The sequence below is a fragment of the Ixodes scapularis genome, unplaced genomic scaffold, assembly GCF_016920785.2.
Source record: "Ixodes scapularis isolate PalLabHiFi unplaced genomic scaffold, ASM1692078v2 PGA_scaffold2__306_contigs__length_199485367, whole genome shotgun sequence".
NCBI lineage: Eukaryota > Metazoa > Arthropoda > Arachnida > Ixodida > Ixodidae > Ixodes > Ixodes scapularis.
The window spans coordinates 128,548,613-128,569,212 of record NW_024609857.1 but is presented as its reverse complement, the minus strand read 5'-3'; the positions used below and the strand labels follow the sequence as shown (position 1 = coordinate 128,569,212).

Below are 20,600 nucleotides of genomic sequence, written 5' to 3'. Positions count from 1 at the left end.
AGAAACAAAGCAGTTTATAAAGTATGGAAACAAGAAATGACCCATCTACATACCCGCCACCAAGTGGTGGAAAAGGCGGTGCATACTAAAAAGGTATAGTGGGATCAGGCACCAACGAGCAGGAACGTAGAAAGGTCCCGGATGTACGCGGCGGCGGTGTGGTCGTATCGACTGGAGGATTCGAGCGTTCCCAAGGCCTTCGGCGAGCAGCTTTGGCTTGTGGTTTGGCCTTTTGGCGGTATGGCAGCGCGAAGTGGCTCCCTTTCTGAACTGATCTTTACCCCGCGTTTGCTGATGTTCGTGGCCAATGAAGTGTCATGCCGAATTAGTGTTTAATTGTGCAGCAAATGCAATGCAAGCGGCCCTAGCTGCCCGCTTCATACAGCCTATCCAGAACATGCCTTATTGGTGCCCTCTCGAGCCGTCGACACGGAGTGCGGCAGCCGTGACCGCTCGCTGAGCTCACTACCCCTCCTTTAGTTCACGGTCACTAAGGAACCAAGGACGTCATGAAGGAGGTTATGTTTTTTTAATTTTAATTTGCCTATAACTTTTAAAATAAAGCGAAATTCGAGAAAAGAAAAGTTTCATTAAGTTATTATGTTCAGCGCGCTCAGGTTCAGTGCAAATTAAAAACCAGTAGAAAAGTCCTTGCAGGACCCCTTCAAAGGCTAGTTTTTCCAGTTTCGTGCCCGTGAACAAATAAATCTCGACACAACCCTCTGGACAGTTACCACCATCTATGAGCGACGGCGCCAACCAAACCAACCAACCAGCTGCCGGTTGTCTAGTTGCCTTCGTCGCTCCTAGATGGTGGCACGCTGTACAGCTCTGCTGCTCTTCCTTCTTTACCAGAGTGGAAAGGCTGAATTTCTTTCTTCAAGAATTTAAATAGGAAAATACAAGTGCACCGTCCCCTGTGACCAGATTGTCCTCGTTTTCTTGCCTGCTGGCAGCTCTCCCACTATGCTGATGGAATCCCCAGGATTTTTCTCTGTATCTTCTTGTGGCGTTTCTTAGTCCAAGACAGCTTCCTTTATTGCTAAGAGTTGTAGTAGCGTCGTAGCAAGTTTGCACTTGGCTTTTTCGTTTCTGTCAAATCTGAATGATCAATGCATTAGCATTTTCTTCTCAACATTTAGAAAGTGTGCTACACCACTGCCCGAGCTCAGTCTGGGTCCGAAAACAATCTGCGCTACCCGGCCCGGGCTCAAAACGCGGGCCGGGCTGGGCTCGGGCTGGGCTCGGGCTTTCGGCTTGGCCTGGCCCCATCCCGACCTCTAGTTACAGGTTCTCAAGCTGAGTACCCCAGACTAGCTCCCGCCCGAGCTCCCAAGTTCCACTGACCATCTCCACCTCAATTTAAAGTGTGTTTTCTGTTTAAGCACTCCTTCAAAGGATCTCGGCCACCGATGATGCATTGCTATGAGCCAAGCACTCCCTGCCCTGATATGTCGATCACTCTTTAGAGGGCCCGTAGGTTTCTGCACTGCTTTATTGCATTGATGCCAAGACTAGAAGGGGTTCCTTGGCCGACCGTCAAAAAGTTTTAGGGTTCCCCAGAGTGCCTCCTTCTCGAAGCACCCAGATCCTCTCATGTCCTTTTAACCCAAGGGAAGTGTTTTCCCCATTTAAACAGAATTCTTGTAGGTCTGAGCCACGCTTTGGTGCGCAGCTATAAACCAAACCCACCTTAGTGTGTAAAATTATTGTCAATAAAATCTGTAGGACTCTGTACTGCTCAAATGTAACACTGCCGAAGAGGGGCTGTCATTCGAGGCAGATGGGCGTTCCTTGAGATAAAGAAGAAGCCCTGCTACGGGTGTTTACAACACACAGCCAAAAGGTGGTGGGGAGGATAGAGGATATAGAGCTCACCTGCTGTATGTCGTGCAGGGCGGCCTGCACCCGGTGCACCCTGTCTCCCAGGGCCAGGGCGGCGAACCCGGGGTCGGCCTTGCAGCTGGGGCAGAGCCCCTCTCTAGGGGACTGGGCCCCGCAGGCCGGGCACAGCTGGCACACCAGGTACCGGCCGATGGTGTTGGGGCCGCCCCTGCCCCGCACCACGCCCGCCGTGCCAGACGCCGGCCTCGGGAGCTCCCCGTACCTACGCCCAGACCGAGATTTGCTTCAGGAGGCGCAAGTTTCATTATACAATGATAGTTATGGGCTCTTCCCACCACTGGAAATTACATCCATTGTTGATGTTGTAGTAGTAGTAGTTGTAGATGCTGTCACTGTTCATGTTGTAGTTGGCGATGTAGGGGTCCGTCCTCAATGTTGCCAAATCCTTGAAAACAATGGCCCGCTGCCCGCTGGAATCAAACCCGAGTCTGTTGCATGTGAACCAGGCATGCTATCACTGAGCCACGCCACGGCGTTAATAACCCACTCTAAACTTTTTTTTTTTTTTTTTGTAGTACCCAATGCCCACTGCACGCGCTCTTTGAAAAAACAGGTAGCCTATAAAAAATTGCCGTTGTTGCACTGTCAACGTCAAGTGCCGGGAGATGCACTTTCACGTGCTCTGGATAAAAAAACAAAAAAATCATAAAGAACAAAATAGAACAAAACAAAAGCGTTCAGAACAACACAGATGTCTATTTTGTATCAAACTCTTCTGATCACGCACCCCACTGCCCCATGGTGGGTAAACGTGACGCCAATGCCCAACGACTTTGCCATGACATATTGTAGCTATCGCTGTGACTGTACTGTGGATTAACGCAGGACTGCTCAATTTTTTTAATAATACATAAGCATTAGTACCCAGATGACAGGAAAAAGCTGACAGTGTCCATATGTGGACAAATAGTGGAAAGGGAAGCGCGCCGTGTAGAAAGAAGAAGACTGGTGAAGGAGAAAGGCGAGAGGGAGGCGACATCAAAGGGCAGACGCCAATGTGCAGCAAGGATGCTGGGGCGAGTCTGAACTCGCAGGTGTGTGGAGCGCATATGCCTTTCTATGAGGTACAAATATTATAGGGAACCGCTAACACTGACCCCGTAACAAAGTCAAAAAGAGGCAGCAAAATATAGAGGAAGAAAAAGAGAAAGCCAAAAGAGAAAAGTGAAGAAGTCAGTGTTAGTGTTTTCCAAAGGGGGATGTGTGTCGCATTTCCCAAGGGTCATGCTTGTATCGGATCGTTCATCGTTTGTAAGCTATCTTGTGTGTTGCGCCCTGTAGCGCACGCGCGCCACCAATAAACAGCCTCTTTGTTGGTCTGGACATCGAGCTGCTGTGCAGTCGCTTCTTCAGCTTGATGCGCATACTGTCAGAAGTGGGGTATGAATCCACGTGACTACATCAAGGACATCTTGGGTTGGGCAAAAGCAGGTCTAAGGCCCGAAAGCTGATGCAATGGCCGGGAATGGCTGCTAATATAATGAATTTCATCGACAGGTGCGACACCTGCAAGAGGTTTGCATACCGACAGCCTGATGAGCCTCTGTCTTTCCACGCCGTACCAGAGCACCCATTGGCTAGGGTAGGTGCAGTCTTGTTCCAACATGTTGGAAAACACTACCTGGTCGTCTACGATGCTTACTCGAATTTCCCAGAAGTAGTGCACCTTACAGAAACCACCGCAACAGTGGTGGTTCATAGGCTCTCGGAAATATTTGCCCAGATTGGCATACCTCTAGGGGTGTGCACAGACAGCATATCACAGTTCGCTGCGAAAGAGTTCAGAGAATTTGCTTCACAATATGATTTTGGGCGCACAATTTCAAGTCTCAGGTTTCCAAGGGCTAACGGGCTGGCAGAAAAAGGAGTTCAAGTGGTCAAGTGCGTCTTACGCAAGACGGAGTGTGCCAAAGAGGACTTCTGATTGGGCCTTCTCAGCTACCGAAGCAGCTCTTCTTGAAGACGGCCGATCACCAGCGGAGCTCCTGATGGGACGGGGACTACGGACACTACTTCCAGAATTCACTGTGTCACCTACGTCCCTGGGAAAAAGCTTGCAGAATTCCCAAACTTGGGAATTCTGCAAATTATACGCTAAGCGCCTGACTTGACTGGACAAGCACCCATGTCTAGATTAACCCAGTTCTCACTGAAAGTAGGGTGCGTGCTCCCCCGGTATTTTACGGTAACTAATTAATTCAGATTAATGATCTTTTGATTATATGGAAAAAGTTCCAAATGACAAATTTGTAGAGTATTAACAGAAATATATAGTTCAGTGGTTTTTATCCAGAAACCTCTAAAACAATTTCTTTTTCAGGGCTTCAAAAAAAGTGTGCAAATGATGAAAAAAAATAAAACAAAAAATATGAATCTGTTAAAGGAGCTGTGCAACAATTTCAAGGCTTTGCTTAAATAATTGTGGAAGTTGATGCCTGACACTTCTGCAGTGAACTACAGAAAACCGATTTTGCCTGGATACCCTAGTTTTTATTTTAAAAAATGAAAAAGATCCGAGTTTTTGCCGCCTCTCAACTCGTACATCGTCTTCCGGGTCACGTGCGCAGTGACGTCACTTGAGTAGGCGCGGGGTTCCGGAAAAGTTCTCTCTTTAGAGCCATCAGTGAGCAGCGAGAACTCATCCGCTCGCGACCGCGTGACCACGTGACCACGTGCTGGCGGGCGCCCCACGAAATATACGGTGAAAGGAGGAAAGTCTCATCCGCGTCCGGCCATACCCGTCCTTGCCTGTCCGGCGCTGTCCCCCTCTCCCTCCGGCTTCTGGCAGCTGTTCGCGGTTTTGTGGACCTAGGATAGATGGTGCCACTAAAACTCCGTATAATAAAAGTTTTGTCAATGATACCAGGGTTTTGACGCATTTATATATATGTTGGAATGACAAGATTTATGGAAAAGTTACCTTTTATCGAACAGGTATTTGCACAACTTGGTATCTTTCTACAAGATTCCCCACTGACATCACACCGCTTGTTTCTCATGGCCGCCGCTCGCGGCTGCAGGTCGGGAAATATTCTAAGATTTGCCTCGCTATTACGCGACGGAATCACAACATTTCGATGAAGGGAGGTGTGTTTGCTGTCATTTGTGACACAGTGAACAATATCAAAAGCAGAAGATGCCAATTCTTTCAACGTTAAAATCGTTGCACAGCTCCTTTAACAGGGCCCCTGTCAACAACAGGACACCAGTCAACAGTGCTCTATTCAGCATGCGGTCCTAGTTTATTCAAGCCACGGCTGAAAGCGCTGCAATACAAGGCGTACAAGCTCAAAGTCACATGTTTTTTTCATAATTTGCAGGCTTTTTCGAAATTCAGAAAAAAGAGCCGTAAGATTGTTTTTTTAATAAAAACCACTGAATCGGATGTTTCTGAGGACGTTCTACGACTTTTCATTGAAACCTTCGATGCAAATGAAATATGTAAAAAGTTCATTATTAATCTCAATTAATTCGTTAATTGGGCAAGATACAAAAAATAACCCAACTTGCTCCAAACACTGAACAAACTTAGTCCTTTGGTTTCGTCTTTTTTAAAATACACAAAAATATTTTTAAACCTTTGCTAAAGTTACAAGGAACATCCTGTATACATGCTGTCTCAGATGACTTGCACCAAACTACAAAAAAAAACAGAGTGCTCCACGGGAGTGAAACTAACTGTAGATTGTTAGCAAGTGTCTTGGAAAAGTGTAAAAGCTTTTTTTAGTGTGCCTAGTTATTTAATTATGACTAATTAGCTACCTTTTTAATTATTTGTTTAAGGGCTGAGGTGTGAATTGGAAAGTCGCAGAGCGAATTAGGAAACACTGAAGTAAGGTGTATGCTACATAATATGCTTCGCACGCATAATTAATCTAAAAAAAAGCTCCCAAAATAAGAAGAAAGACCACATGACATTCACAACGCAACAAAGATGTGGGAATTTGTTACAAACTTCTGTCACGGGAAAGGATACCGCAAACGGCAGATGTAGCAGATTTGCGTTTTATGATGCGATAAACACACGGAAGCCGGCTACAAACTTACATGCCACGGAAACCGACATTGTGCATGCAGATCGCAGACAGAAACGCGGGAACCTGCTGCAAACTCGCTTGTCACATGCATACCACGACCACAGATTGCACGGCTGATGCGATGTCCGACGGAAATCGAGGGGTAGACAATGTTTCGGGATTTTTATGTTACGGATATTTAGCCAAAAAAACAGAATGCGCGATCTCTCAGAAGATATGCCGTTACGAGACTTTAGGGCAAGTGGGTCGTTAACGCCGTGGCATAGCTCTGTGGTAACGCCACCGCTTCGTACGCAGCGAACGCAGGTTCAATTCCCGCAGGCGGCGGGCAATCTTTTTAGAGTATTAAAACATCAAAGACAGATACCCTACTATGCCAACTACGACATGAACAACTACAACTACAACATAAAGAAGTACAACAACAACAACGGACGTCATTTCCAGGGGTGGTAAGAGCCCATAACATTTACAGTCGAGATCGGTTATAACGAAGTCAAAGGAAATCTGAAATTGCTTTGCTATATCCACCTCTTTGTTATATCTGGACTCCATGAAAGTAACACGCAAAAAAAAAAAAAAGAAAAAGAAGGTAACACGAGCCGCCACGGGCACATGTTACCGTACCTGCAGAAAGCGCTCGAGACTTCCCTGCCCGTGCTTTCTGTTAGATCGAAGCCGCTTCTCCCGAACTGCGAGAAGCTCTCATCGAAAAAAGATCCTGCAAGCTACATTCGGACCGTGTTGACAGCTGCGACGGCAGCCACGGAGGACGCCAGCGGTGGACTGCATTCTTTATGTTTATGCGCACTTCGTGGAGGATGGCGGGACGCTTTCGTTTCAAGGAAATTGCTCGTTTTCCCCGTCAAGGTGCCGACGAAGTCGGGACTCGCCATCATTAAAAAATGGCGATGAGTCGCTGAATCGGTGCTTGAGCGAAGCTAGACTCGCGCAGAAAGCGACCACACCGACCAGCGACGCCGACACGGAAGATGAAGCGAACAAAGATGCACACACAGCAGCAAGTTTGCACTCAACTTCGTGCTTCGTCGGTATGGAGCCTAGATTTAAGAGAAAGGGCAACTGCTTGATCGGGGTCACGTGGTTTGTGAGCCACGTTTGCAAAACGAGCTGCAGCTTGCGAGGAGTCAAAAGTGTTCACCGTGTGCAAGCGTGTCCGCTCCCTACGCCCGACTTCCTCGCCATGCCAGCCGCGAGACAACAAAATGCGTGCACGCTTGCGCCAATCTGTCTGAGAGGCGTCCATCGTTGAAAATGCTCTAAACAGTCGGTGTTGTTCCCCCTCTCAAGTCTAGGCTCTCTCCGTCGGTATCTATAGACCTTTTCCACAAGGGCGCCGCCATCTTGAATTGTCGTCACTTCCAGTATGGGCGAAAACATTACTTTGCCGTCACCACGCCAATAGAAGACATTTAGGATATAAGCCTAACCGTCACACCTTCTCGTTTTGGCTCCACTCTATTTTTTAACTGGTTACAGGTTGAAACGTTTTACTATTTTGGCGTCGCCCATACTGGAAGTGACGACAATTCAAGATGGCGGCGCTCCTGTGAAAAATGTCTATAGGTATGTCATCGCTGACGCTTCGAACGCCCCAATTGGCACGCCACGACGGCTTCCCCCCCGTGCGATGCGGAAAAGTTGTTTCCCAGATAAGGGGCGGGGAACACAGGAAAATGCAGAAGCTGCCGCCAGTGGCTTTTGCAGGGCACGTCTGCGGTCCATTCCCGGTGGCTACTCGGCCGTGGCAGCAAAGTGTGGCAGTCTGCTATTTGGTAAACTTTCCGAATTGAATTGTTTTTGAAATTATCAGGAAATTTTTCTTCGCTAAATCAACGGAAACCGCTATTTTTCTTCGCTAAAAACAGACCCAAATATGTCGAAAAAGCGCAAACAGGATGCTAAATTGTGATTGCTTAGCTATGGCCACTATTTCGTCATAACCGACTTCGTTATAAACGGTTGTCACAGTATCAATGTAATAAATAAACGGGAACCAAGCTCGCAATGTCTCAAGTTCGAGCTTTTGCTCTAAGTAATACCACGCTGTAATGCATTAGCGCACTATATCGGGGAGAACCCCTTTGAGTTGCCGGTATCTCGGTGACCTCGGCGTCAAGGCGGTGCCTGGAATGGGTCTCTGACCAATGTGTTTAGCGTATGCTCGTTTGTGGTCCCTCGAATTTTGACTCGTGACATCACGCCCTCGCCTTGCCGTTGCCAGTCGCGATCCTGGCGGTGGCGCGGCGGCAGAGATGAACGCAGCAGACGCCCATTCTGCCGTAGGTCACCCTTCAGATTAACAGACCGTGGAAACTTCCGCAGTCAAAAGTTGGGACGCCGCGACGGCAGCGGCACCCGCCTCCGATTGTCCCTTTTGCCGCGACTTCTACGACTGACCGCCAGGATTGCGACGTCCAACGGTGTGACACGCTAGCTTTGATGCGTGGGCAGATTTGGACACCAAGCACTCCCGTCAAAGGCACGTCCGAACGAAAGGTAGAGTTGCGATCGACACTTTTTGAAGTGTCGATTGCAGCTAGTTAGCCCCGTGGAGCACGATTCTCGACGAGCGCGTCAGTGCACTGTGGAGGAACAATGCCTGCCTCAGGCTTGGCTGCTTCTCTGTTGTGTACCAGCACTCGGTAAGAAGTGCACCCGACGGGGTTAGCTTGCAACTGTCAACATTTCGTAAAGTACAAATATTGGAGTCGCAAGAATTCCAAGTCAGCTTCCGCGGAACGTAATTCTGAATTGAAGCGTTGAACAGACATGCACGCAAAGAAACGAAGGAAGGTAGGTTTGCGAGGACGGGCTACGGAGCCGAGCGTCCGACCCACCACTGCAGGGCGTCCTGGCCGACCAGACCGAGCACCCGGTTGAGGGCGGGCCCCACGGCCCGGGTGACGTAGTAGTGCACATTGAGGCGCAGGGATGGGTCCGAGAGCACCTCCAGCGGGTGCCGCACCAGCTGGATCAGCCGCAGGCCCGGAGAGCCGTACACCACCACGTAGGGCACCCGCTCCCCCACCCGGGGCTCCAGCCGTGGGTCCTTGCGCACCATGCGCCTGCGTCGGGCAGGAATGTCGGTTGGCTCGCGTCGACGCAGGACGCCTTTTAAGACTCGGTTTCCGAGTCTAGGGCGTCACAGAAAGTTGCTAGGAGGGCGCAGCAATGCGGTTGAGACTCCCTGAACACTCGCCGAGAGTCTTTGTAGAACAAATCGTCGCCGAAAGTGTTGCAGAGATTGATGCTAAATGCAGGAGCATTCTACACCGTTTTGTACCGCATAAATGTTTCTTTATTGGTTTAGGAACCGCTGAGGAAATACTAAAAATATTCTTTGGCAACGTCCGTGAAGTCTTTCATGGCGTTTAAAACAGATTAACCTAATTTTCTGATCTCACTGTCCACTTCCCACAGACGGGCCTCCCATGACCAACCAACGACTCCTGTTGTATCCTTACAACAAATATAAAATGCTTCTCTCGCTACTTGCCCGTTCCACGGAGTCGGTTGGCAAAAAAAAAAAAGTTGCATCTAATAACTGCCACTTCACGGGTCTCCCCCTTGATGCAATGGTCAAGCAACGGGCTGCAATCTCGGCATTGTGGATTCGATTCCCCTTGGGTGACAGCAAAAATTTTACAGCGGAGATGTTAAGGGCTAGTTTCCCCAGGATTGTGTCCACCAGCCAAGATATGATCACACCAAACTCTGGATAGCTACCGCCATCTATGAGTGACGGCGGCAACCAGACAACCGGCTGGTTGCCGTTGTTGCTCATAGATGACGGTAGCTGTCCAGAGTTCCGTGTCATCATCTATGAGCGATGGCGTTGTGCAGAGCAGCATGAATGGTTCAGCAATGGCCGCGAAGCCGCTAGAGCCTTAAGTACTACTTCGTTGAGCGCTTCAGATTCCTTTGCGAAAGAAGAGCAGATCGCTCGCCTGGAAAGCCACCGCCGAGAACAGAAGCTACAGCTCCGCTGCTCTTCCTACTTCACCAGAGTGGAAAGGCTGAAAGTTTTTTTATTGTTCTTCTTAATTCATCACTTTATCACTCTCCTGCACTTGAGCATTCATTTCGTTAGTTACACACAATAAGACTGACACAAAGGTGCACAGGGTTCGCTCGTAAATGCTATAGCACTCGAAAGACTTTATTCCTTGCTGAAATCAGACACTCTAAAGTCAAGTTCGGGCGTCGTGGGATGTCATGGTGTCAGCTGACGTCAAAGTGCTCAAGACACCGTGACGCAGAGATCATATAAACAACATAGCCTCTATGGCACTACAGTAGAACCTCGTTGATAAGCTTATAAAAAAATGCGGGAAAGAAAACTTATTATATGGGAAATTGGATGATCGGAACTTGATGGAAGACGCTAACCTTGAAACCCAAAAATTTGCAAAAACGTTTGTTTTTTGGTAACCCACATTTCTTAGGTTCTATATTTCATAGAATACCAGCACCTAACTAACCGAGAAAACATGTAAGAAAAAATATTTATGAGGTCTCGGCGGTTTCAAAATTGCGCAGCAGCCACAGTCGAGACAGACTTTGAGCAGTTGCTGTCCATGAACAACTTGGCAGATGGCAAACATATTTGTCTCGTTTTTAAGCAGCATTCTTTTTTTTTTTTTAACTTTTTTGCCGCCCTTCAAAATGGCGGCCGCTAAGTTTCGGAGTGATCGCCATTTTTCTGCCTCGCGATTGTGGAGCCGCAATTGGTCAAACCACGCGCACGAGGGAGCGTGCAACTACCATTGGCCGCAATGCTTCTTCTCCCTTTGGTGCCATGGCTACCGCGCCTCCGCAGCTCGGTACGATGCCCGCTTTAAAGGACACATGCAAAGGAAAAAAACATTTTTTTTTAAACGGCTTAGATGGAAAAGGACGCCATAAAACGATTTTACAACGAAGAAAAAAAATTTTTAGAGCTATATTTACGGCGCAAAACGAATTTGTAGTTGGCGCCCGCGGGCACCGCGGAAAAGTGGTCTGTATTTATCACGTGACTGGTCTTTATTTATCACGTGGTGCTTGCGCTCTTTCGGAAGCTTCCTATGGCCTCTAAAAGTAACTTATTCATCTTTGTTTGAAGTATAACAAAAAACCAAGACGAATAAGTAACTTTTAGAGCCCAAAGGAAACTCCTGAAAAAGCGCAAGCAGACGTGATAGACCTGTGCGCCGGTCAGACGACGGCGGCAGCGCCCCGAAGCAGACGAACTTGTGCGGCGGCGGCGACGGCGGCGTGGAGAAACGCGTTGAAGCGGCGTTCGCACAACGCTCAGCGTGCGGCGGCGACGCAGCGCGGCGGCGCGCGGGCCTACCACGTGACCAGCGGCGGCTCCCGCGAGCGCCAACTACAAATTCGTATAGCGCCGTAAATATAGCTCTAAAAATTTTGTTTCTTCGTTGTAAAATCGTTTTATGACATCCTTTTTCCATCTAAGCTGTCTAAAAAAATTTTTTTTTTCCTTTGCATGTGTTTTTTAAAAGGAGCGCAATTCTGATGGCTGAGGAAATCGGAAACTCTGCCGCAGCTCAACAGCTAGATGGGACAGAATCGACTGTCCGTGGGTGGAGGCTCCAGCGTGAAGCGCTCTTCAAGCGTGAGCCTGGCCGAAAAGGCTTCCGCGGACCTTGTTGTGGCAGTCACACAGAACTTGAAAAAAAAGTGACGAAGTTCGTAATTGAGCATGTGCTATCTGCAACAAATAAAGGTACCATATTTTTCGGGTTATAGTCCGCGGACTATACATGTTTAAAAGTTGAAATTTCTGGCTGTGCAGACTATCCACGCGTGCGGACTAATGTTTTTCAATATCGTTGATTATGACGAGACGGGACGGATTTTGTGAATAAAAGAGTATGTTATTGATAATTTATGTATATTATAGGCTTTTTTTGAGAGCTAAGAAAACATACATATGTCAAGGTGTGCCGCGTATGAGAAGAATTTCGTGTCGACTAAGCACCAGGTGCGAACTATGCGCTGGGTGCGGACTATGCAGCGGGTGCGGACTATGCAGCGGGTGCGGACTATGCAGCGGGTGCGGACTTCTAAGCAAAAACTTTCATTTTTGACCCCAAATTTGCCTCTGCGGACTATACACCGGGTGCAGACTATAGTCCGGAAAATACGGTACTTTTTCCCTCACTTTACTTGCGTTACATTTATGTTTTTTTTTGGCGCTGTGGAAAGTCATTATTCCCGTTATAACCGTGGTCGCGTTACATTCGAGTAAATACGGTAGGTCTTGTTTTTCGCGGTTACAGGCGCCGCCGGCTTTGCTCTCTGGGACAGTTTATACTTTCACATTAAAAATGGTGCAACTCTACGGGACATTCCCCAAGGTGCCAATTGCGAACGTATAAGGCGGGAAATCCTATCATCCGGGGATGTATTGACGAGGTCCTACTGTATACTGCTTACGTGACCTTGACTCCTGTGTCTGTCGCGTGGAATGATAGGGTGTAAGGCGACGCTTTACTCGTGAAACCCAGCCCTAAAACATGTTCTGCGTTAAAACTATGTGCTCTTCAGAAGCAGATGGTAAACGCACCTGGCAATTTCCAGTGCGGGCACGCAGGCGCCAGGCTTGTAGCCACTCAGGCCCCTGAACTCCTTGGCAAAGATGAAGTCCTGCAGGTTGACTTGCTCAGAGAGCATCTTGGAGAACTGCAGCTTGAGGTAGTTCTTCACGGGAGCCACTTCCCCCGCGGCAAACAGCAGACGGAGAGACTTTTCCAGCAGCTGCAAAACATACACACAAATGCACTCAATCGCAGACACGTAGGGGCATGTGAACGTCGAAACCACTAATATAAATTGCACAATAATGCTACAAAGTAAACTTATAGTAGCTCCACTTAAAAAAAGAATGCTTTTACTATAACAAGCACATATAAAGGAGACAACAAATTTTAAGTGAGCTGATCGCATGAAACTGCTCCTAAATTATAAAAACAAAGAAAAAACTGCAGAAGCTATTGCGCTGAAAGGCCCTATAGTCTCCGTCAGAGAAACAGAACAGAAACCATTTTGAAAAGAAAATAGAGTTTTAAATCGTACATGTGGCAAAAAATATAATCCAAAAACTAGAAAATTCTGAACTTGGCGGGTTGAAAAAAAAACATATGTTTCCTGCCGTAGTTTGTAAAATTATAAACACGAAAACAACAGCAGATAGTATGTGCGTCTCTGTTCTAGTTATTATAGTTCACTTTGAAGCAAAATTCTTCTTCTTGCAGCTCTGCAATTACAACACTTTCCATTTCAAAGGCCGACCAACAGAATCGTCTTCTGCCGGGAAGAAAACTGGCTCCCAGTTTCCTTCTAACTATGCACTCTTCTCTCCTCCTCTTCCCACAGGAGCAGGTCTCTGAGCTACTCCCTGTAGAAAGGAGGAAGGTCTCCCTCTCTCTCCAACAGAAAGAAAGAATCGAGGCAGAGTTTCCTCCTTTCTGGTCACCCGTCGGCCTTCAACAGGAATTCTCTCCCGAAACAGGTTTCGAACCCGAGAAAGAACACCCTGGTATCGCATGGGCTGACCTTTGAGACGGCGGGGCAGGTGTCCCTCCGAACGGTCTCAATCCCCTTGGCGTCGTAAGTAGGTTCCGTCTGGTCGGGGGACTCGTAGGAGAAGCCGACGTAGCGCTTCTTGGTTTGGAGGACACACGGCAGGTACACCTGGGCACAGAAGGCGCGAGGCAAGACGCTCTACAGTCATTGACAATTTGAGGACGACAGGGAGGAGGTGCAGCTGTCCCACCTCCGGCAAGAGCTTCCTACCTCCAATGGCGCAACGGCCTCTCGTGTACCTCGAGCACGTGCTTCAGTAACTATGTTCCTGCGTCAGTAATGTGCATGTGCACCAGCAACCATGCGCGTGTGTCAGTAACGTGCAAAGGTCGGCATTTTAGGTCGCCCTCACTCACCCTCACCGTCACAACCACACTCACCTAAGCCCCTCACTCTCCCTCACCCTCACAGCTACACTCACCTTCAGCCCCTCACTCACCCTCATCCTCACAGTCACACTCACCTTCAGCCCTTCACTCACCCTCACTGAACTTCACGGCCCTCACGCACTCATTGCCCTCACCGCCCTCATGCACTCGTGGCCCTCATGCCACTCACCGCCCTCACGCTCCTCAACTCACACATGGCCCTCACGCCCCTCACACACTCGCCACCCTCACGCCACTCACTGCCCTCAGGCACTCATGGCCCTCACACCCCTCACGCACTCACCGCCCTCACGGCCCTCACGCACTCATGGCCCTCACGCCACTCAGGCCCGCTTCAGATGGGGCAATTTCGCCCAGCAACTTGACGTCGCAACGCGAGCAACACAGGCCGCCCGTGTTCACACGCAGCAACCAATTGCTGCAATTTGCCATCATCATCATGAAATTTCATTCTGCTTGCACTCTTTAGACACACAATTACGCGCTATAAACGTGTTCTTATGCATTTAAATCTTGTTGAGAATGCTAATGCATCTTTCTGAAACAGTTTACTTTAAAAAACGATAAATTTCAAACCAGAACCAAGTCTTTTGTCGTTATCATCACTGGCACGAGGTATCACGTGAAGATATCGCGTCCCTGATTGGAGGCAGCCGCTTCAAACGTCTTCGAATTGCTTCGAGTTGCTCGCTTGTTTCGAGCTGGACCTGATCTCAGAAATTCGAGTCGATCTAGGGAAGCTAGGGAATAACCCGCCATCAACACTGAAAGTGCTGAGAAAGTTGCTCCGTCTGAAGGTGGCCTCACGCACTCACTGCCCTCACGCCCCTCATGCACTCATGGCCTTCACGAAACTCACCACCCTCAAGGCCCTTACACCCCACATGCAACTACGCACTCACCGCCCTCACGCACTCACCGCCCTCACACGCCTCACGCACTCATGCCACTCACCGTCTTCACGCCCCTCACGCACTCATGGCCCTCACACCCCTCACGCACTCACAGCCCTCACTCACCCTCACACTCATGAATTTTCCTGGTTCAGAAACTCACTTACCCTCACCTCACCTGTGAAGATGAGGGTGAGTGAGGGTCCTCATGAGTGAGGTTCGCCGAGGTATGGTAACGTGCGCATGAGTTGGTAACTACACGGGTGTGTATGTAAGTATGTGCATGTGTCAGTAATGTGCACGTTCGTTGGTAGCTACAATGCGCGTTCGTCAGGAACATGCAGGTGCGGCAGTAACTGTGTGTGTACGTCAGTAATGCGCACGTGAATCAGTAACTATGCACGTGTCAATAACTATGCGCGTGCATCAGCAACATGAATGGGCATCAGTAACTATACGTGTGCATTAGTAATGCGCACGTGCACAAGCAGTATGTGTGTGCATCGGTAATGTGCAGTGTGTCAGTAACTACTATGTGCATTTGTCAGCAATGCGCAGGTGCATGAGTAACTGTGCATGCGTCAGTAACATGCACATGCATCGGTAATTATGCGCGTGTCAGTAACTACGCACGTGCATCAGTAATTATGTGTGTGTGTTAGTATGTGCACATGCATCAGTAACTATGCGCATGTGTCAGTAACTATCCATGTGCGTCAGTAACCATGCACATCCATCAGTAACGTGCGCGCGCGTTGGTAATGTGCACCTCAAGTGCCGATGGCAAGCGTCGGCAGCTCGGCACTTGCTGCCAGTGGCAGCAAGTGCCGAACATGGTGCCTGGCAAGTGTTTTTGACTGGTGCGTTTACCGTCCTACACCACAAGCACGCCGAAAAATGGTCCGAAAATGGTGACAAATTAGTATGTCGCAGGAGCCAGCTGGTCATGCCATCGGATGTCATGGTCAGGATGGAGAATGTCCTAGGGCGCCTGTCACACCCACCTCCGCTGCCGTGCCGCCACCGGGATCATGACGGGCAGTGGCACGACCCGAGTGCAACATCGTTGGGTGGAAATCAAAGGGCCACAAATGGGAACGCAGCGAAGGCACCGGTCAAAGACGCGTCCCTGGCACCGGGGATCTTCCGCTGTGGTTAACGTGAGACGCTCCGGGGTCCCGCCATTTTGGCGGTGAAAAAGAACCCGGCCTAGGGCGGGGAAGAATTTCTGAACGAAGCCTCGAGCGGGAACCCATCATGCGCTATCTTCCGAGAAAGCCACTTACCGGTAGACACGTTAGACACGTCGGTCGTAAAGAATGTGGATGCTGTGGTTGGCAGCAATGTGATTATGGCAGTAACAAATGAGAGTGGGCTCGTACGGCACGTCCCCATCACAGAGTACCCTTCAGAATCAAGGGGGTTCCCAAGAGTACCCTCTAGAGTTCTTCGAGCACCCGATACCTCTTAAAGGGGCCCTCCGGAGCGTTCTGCGATGGTCTATTTATGGCGGTAACTCAATCTACAGGCCCTAAGGATCCTAAAAATCATAAAATTACTGTCATGCGTGGCGGATTTTCCTATTAAAATTTTCTATCAAAGTCCCCGGCACGCCCCCCTTTCTGAGATGACCCCAGAAAACGGGAGGGCCATCTCTTTACGCGTCAGCCAATAGCAAGCGAAGGATTCCGCCGTCACTGCGCGTCACCAACGCGGCCGACCGCCGACCCGCGGAGGAATCTCTCGAACACGCGCGGACCGTCGTCAAGGGACCCGGACTTTGTGCTCGGCAGTCGTCGTTCGTCACACTGCACCGTCGCGCTGCTACTGCAATACGCAGTCGCATTCCACAGATGACAAGGAAAAGTTTGACTCGTTGACGTGGAAGGATCGCAAAGCTGGCTTCGGAGTCGGGATCCACGAAAAGAAGGAACACGCGTCCCGCAAACGCACGCCTGCAGACGCCCCGGGAAGCAGACGAGTCGACGTATCACCCCCTAGCAACCAGCTTGCGGGGAGAAAACATAGTTCGCTGGTTTTGGAGCGATAATTGCGGACTATGTTTCCCGCACCACAATCACTTTACGTTTTTCTCAAACTCTAATTTACAACAAGCTTAAAAAGTGTTGCAATAATAACGTTCGCATTCACCGCGAGATGCAGAATTTCCATTGGTCAAGTTTTAGCGATGGGCAGGGAATGGGGGATTGTCTTCCAAGAGAAAATAGTCCCGATATATTTCTACTGCCATCTCCTTAATAAACGGTTTTGTAATCTAAAACATTGTATACATATTGACTTGCACCTACTACGCAATATAACAACATAAACAGACGATCGCAGAAAGCTCCGGAGGGCCCCTTTAAATGTCCCTACCTCTGGTAAAGTGTTTTTCCAGTTTCGTCAATATTTTAGCATGTTTACCGTAGAATACCCCGCATCCGCCCATTCCACATTAAGCGCCCATTCACAAATTTTTAAGATCTAAGAAAATGCGCATGGCAGATTTATATGTAAAATTGATGACCAGACAAGCGCCCATCCCCTATCTTTTTGCGATTGTCTCTAAATTTTTGTCGTGCGCTTGCTCGGTATTTTACAGAAGTCACGCACTCATGTTCATTTATGTGCAAAAATGTCCCAGCATATATGTCATTGTTAATGAAGACTATAAACCTCTGTACTGCTCAAAATTTAAAAAATTAAAAAGGTGCACAGGGCTTCCTTGGCTGTCATTCGAGGCAGACAGACATTTCTCGAGGTCAATAGGTTTAGAACCCCAGATGTGCAACACACAGTTCGACTAAATGAATCCCTAGGAACCAATTACTTTTGTGACCAACGTTTTATCACCTTTTTCCGCAGAGTCATAGAACAAGCGAGGTGAGTACTTTTCAGGTTAAACAAATTGCTAACTATCGTTCTAAATCTGGAGCTACTTTCCACGAAGTACCAGAGAAGGGTTCAACTGAATTCTGGCAAAAGCCCGCCAGACGGTTTGCTGGACTACAACTTGGGAACGTGACCCAACAGACCTTTGGGTTCCCGGGAATCCGGCGTGGGATTTCCTGACCTAAAAGAAGGCAGCAAGCAAAGCTCTGGTTGGGAGGGGATCCCGAAGTGGATTGCGCTAGCCACGTTTGGCTCCACAATCGGAAGGATTGCTCCAGCTCAACACTGTGCGGTCAAAACAGAGAGGACACCGGACGGCCCGCCCACACCGCTTGTCACACATTGACAGGCACTGCCACGGTCATAGATATGCAGTGGTATGGTGCACTATGTAGGTTCTCAAAACTGGGTACCCAGGAAGCTAGCGGTTCCCCAGGACAACCTCACAGACTCCTTGGGCTCCCAAATTTCCTCAACTGTCCCTACTCACAACTAAAGTGTTTTTTCCATCTTAACCACTATTTTAACACACCTAAGACGCATTTGTGACTACGAGATGAGCACACCCTATTGTAAGCATTATTGTTCACAAGGCCTGAAAGCTTGTGCCCCGCTGTGTTACATCAGTGCCAAGACCAGGAAAGATTCCTCGGCTGCCATTCATGGAGAGATAGGGGCTCCTTACAATGAACAAGTCTGGGAACCCCTACTGCATTGGAAAGTGGCGACCACGAACCTCTTTTCCCTCAGGAAACGCATCTGGGTCATACCCAGTTTTGAGCTACCACAGTTGCACGACCCGAAGTAAACAAAAGTTCAGAATGGCAGAAGCTGGCTGCTGGTGACAATGGAACTGATGCACTGGCACAGAGTATATCTGCAAGTAATGCCTTACCAACTATAACATTTTATTTCAAATTCAAATATGTAAAAAAAAAAAGAAATTGAACCAAACATTTTTGTATTACAATAAACGAGAAAACTCTCTTTGAGAGTGCAAGCTGAAAGTGGTGAGAGCTCGCCACAGAACTGTGCGGCAATCCACATGGCCTTTGCAGCTGCTAGATGTACTTTATTTTTTTTTGTGCATTCTTCATTGCTGGCTGGATAACCTCCGCCACATAGTGTGCAAAAATTAGGAATCCCACTAACCTTTTCAAATTTAAGTTTGATAGGCTTGGGGTTCTGGGCAGTTACCACCTCTGCAATTTCCTGCCCAATCTGGAATGCCTGTTCCTTGGTCTTGCCTTGGAGGAGCACGAACATGCTGCACGGAGGACGTGACAACAGTTAGCCAGCCATAACCAAAGATAAATCGACCTAAATAGTCCGACCTCATCCTTCGTCAGAGCAATCCCACTTGGATGCTTTGCAACCAGGACTCATTCTAGCTATTCATTTCTACTTTATGCTGATCATCAGCATTTAAACAGCGTTCTCATTTTTAGAAAAAGCTTGATTTTACATTGTATTTGCACTCTACACATGGTTTATCAAGATCACGTTAAATACTATTTTTCCTCAATAACTAAGAATTGAAACCTCTGAATCCTCCTTTTTTAACTATATAAATCATTTTTAAAAAATTACCCTTCCGTGAGAGTATAGACAATCGTGACAAAAGCCACATCATTTGGATTAAAACCCCAGTAAAATTGTAATAAATGTTCAAAGAAATGCTGTCACATTTAAATACGAGTCATTCGAAAGCAGTCTAAGCGAATGAGTACTTGAAAGCATCGTTACTACAGCTGCATTCTTTAATTTTTGAAGCGTGATCCGACCTTTGTGAAATGAGATACGGCAGATACAAATACCCAGTCATCCATTTTTGCTTCGTTCAAGTATACGCTAAGCAGTAGTTTTAAGTGACGACATTTCCTACAAAAATACAGTCGCACTCTTCAAGACCAGCATCTCCCTTCGGTCTGGTTCATTCAGTTAAAAAAGACAAGACACAAACTTCGAGATTGCAACACTCATACTCCGTCTCACCGTAACTCGGCAAATGACGAAGGCTATGGTCTTGGCGAGCCTATCGGCACGTCGGAGAAAGACGCGCGACTGCACTCTATCTCGCTAGTTGTGCGCAGTACCGTCAAAGCCACGGGCGGGAGAGATAGGAGAGTCTCTTTTGTATGAATTTCGAGTGACGGGCTAACCTCCGAGGGGGACAAGAGCAACGTCCGGGGCAGGCAAAGGAGGGTAAGGGCGATGTTCCTCCTTCCTCTCTTCTCCGAACGCTCGGGCTACGCCCTCACCCCGGTACCTTTGGTAAGGGCAGTCGCGTGCTCTGCCTCCGTCGCTCCAACCGACTCGAAGGAGCCGTGGGGTTCGCCCTCTGCCGAGTTACGGTGGACCAAAGCATGGATGACGGCAAAGTCGCACTCACCTGTCAGTGTCGCCGTAGATGACTTGCCCGCCCCAGCGGGAGGTGGCCTCGACTGTCTTGATGGCGCGCTCCAGGGTCTCCCGGCCCTTGCTCACAATGCTGTCGGCCAGCTGTTTGGGAGAAGGGAGGAGAGGAACGGAGGAGTCGCGTAAGCCCCGAAGCAAAGCCAGAGAGTGCAAGGAAGGACGGGACAAACGCAAGGCTCTGAACTCAACTATTTCTGAAGCTTTGCTCTTGCGCTTGTCCCGCCTGACCATGAGCATCTATGCATGCTTTAACTAGCTCTCTGAGCCAGTATGCTCACTTTAACTTGCTCCCTGGGCCTGTACATGCTTGCTTTAACTTGCTCCCTGAGCCTGTATGCTTGCTTTAACTTAAAAACACACACGTCCCACTTCTTTCACTAGCCTACAGTCCCACCGCATTCACTTTTAACACAGACTGTGTTATAGGGCTGCGTTTTATGAGAAAATCAATG

The 20,600-nt window shown here is 48.5% G+C and overlaps 1 protein-coding gene across 1 annotated transcript in view; it reads right to left on the bottom strand.

The window, feature by feature from the left end:
• LOC8040639 (pneumococcal serine-rich repeat protein) overlaps window positions 1-20,600 on the bottom strand; it is a 114,513-nt gene that overhangs the window by 4,801 nt on the left and 89,112 nt on the right. The window contains exons 17-22 of the mRNA XM_040212945.3: window positions 20,123-20,232; window positions 18,883-18,997; window positions 13,527-13,664; window positions 12,538-12,728; window positions 8,804-9,031; window positions 1,879-2,107 (exon numbers count right to left, since the gene is read on the bottom strand). Of these exons, the coding sequence (XP_040068879.1) occupies window positions 1,879-2,107; window positions 8,804-9,031; window positions 12,538-12,728; window positions 13,527-13,664; window positions 18,883-18,997; window positions 20,123-20,232 (1,011 nt within the window). The remainder of the gene's footprint in view (window positions 1-1,878; window positions 2,108-8,803; window positions 9,032-12,537; window positions 12,729-13,526; window positions 13,665-18,882; window positions 18,998-20,122; window positions 20,233-20,600) is intronic.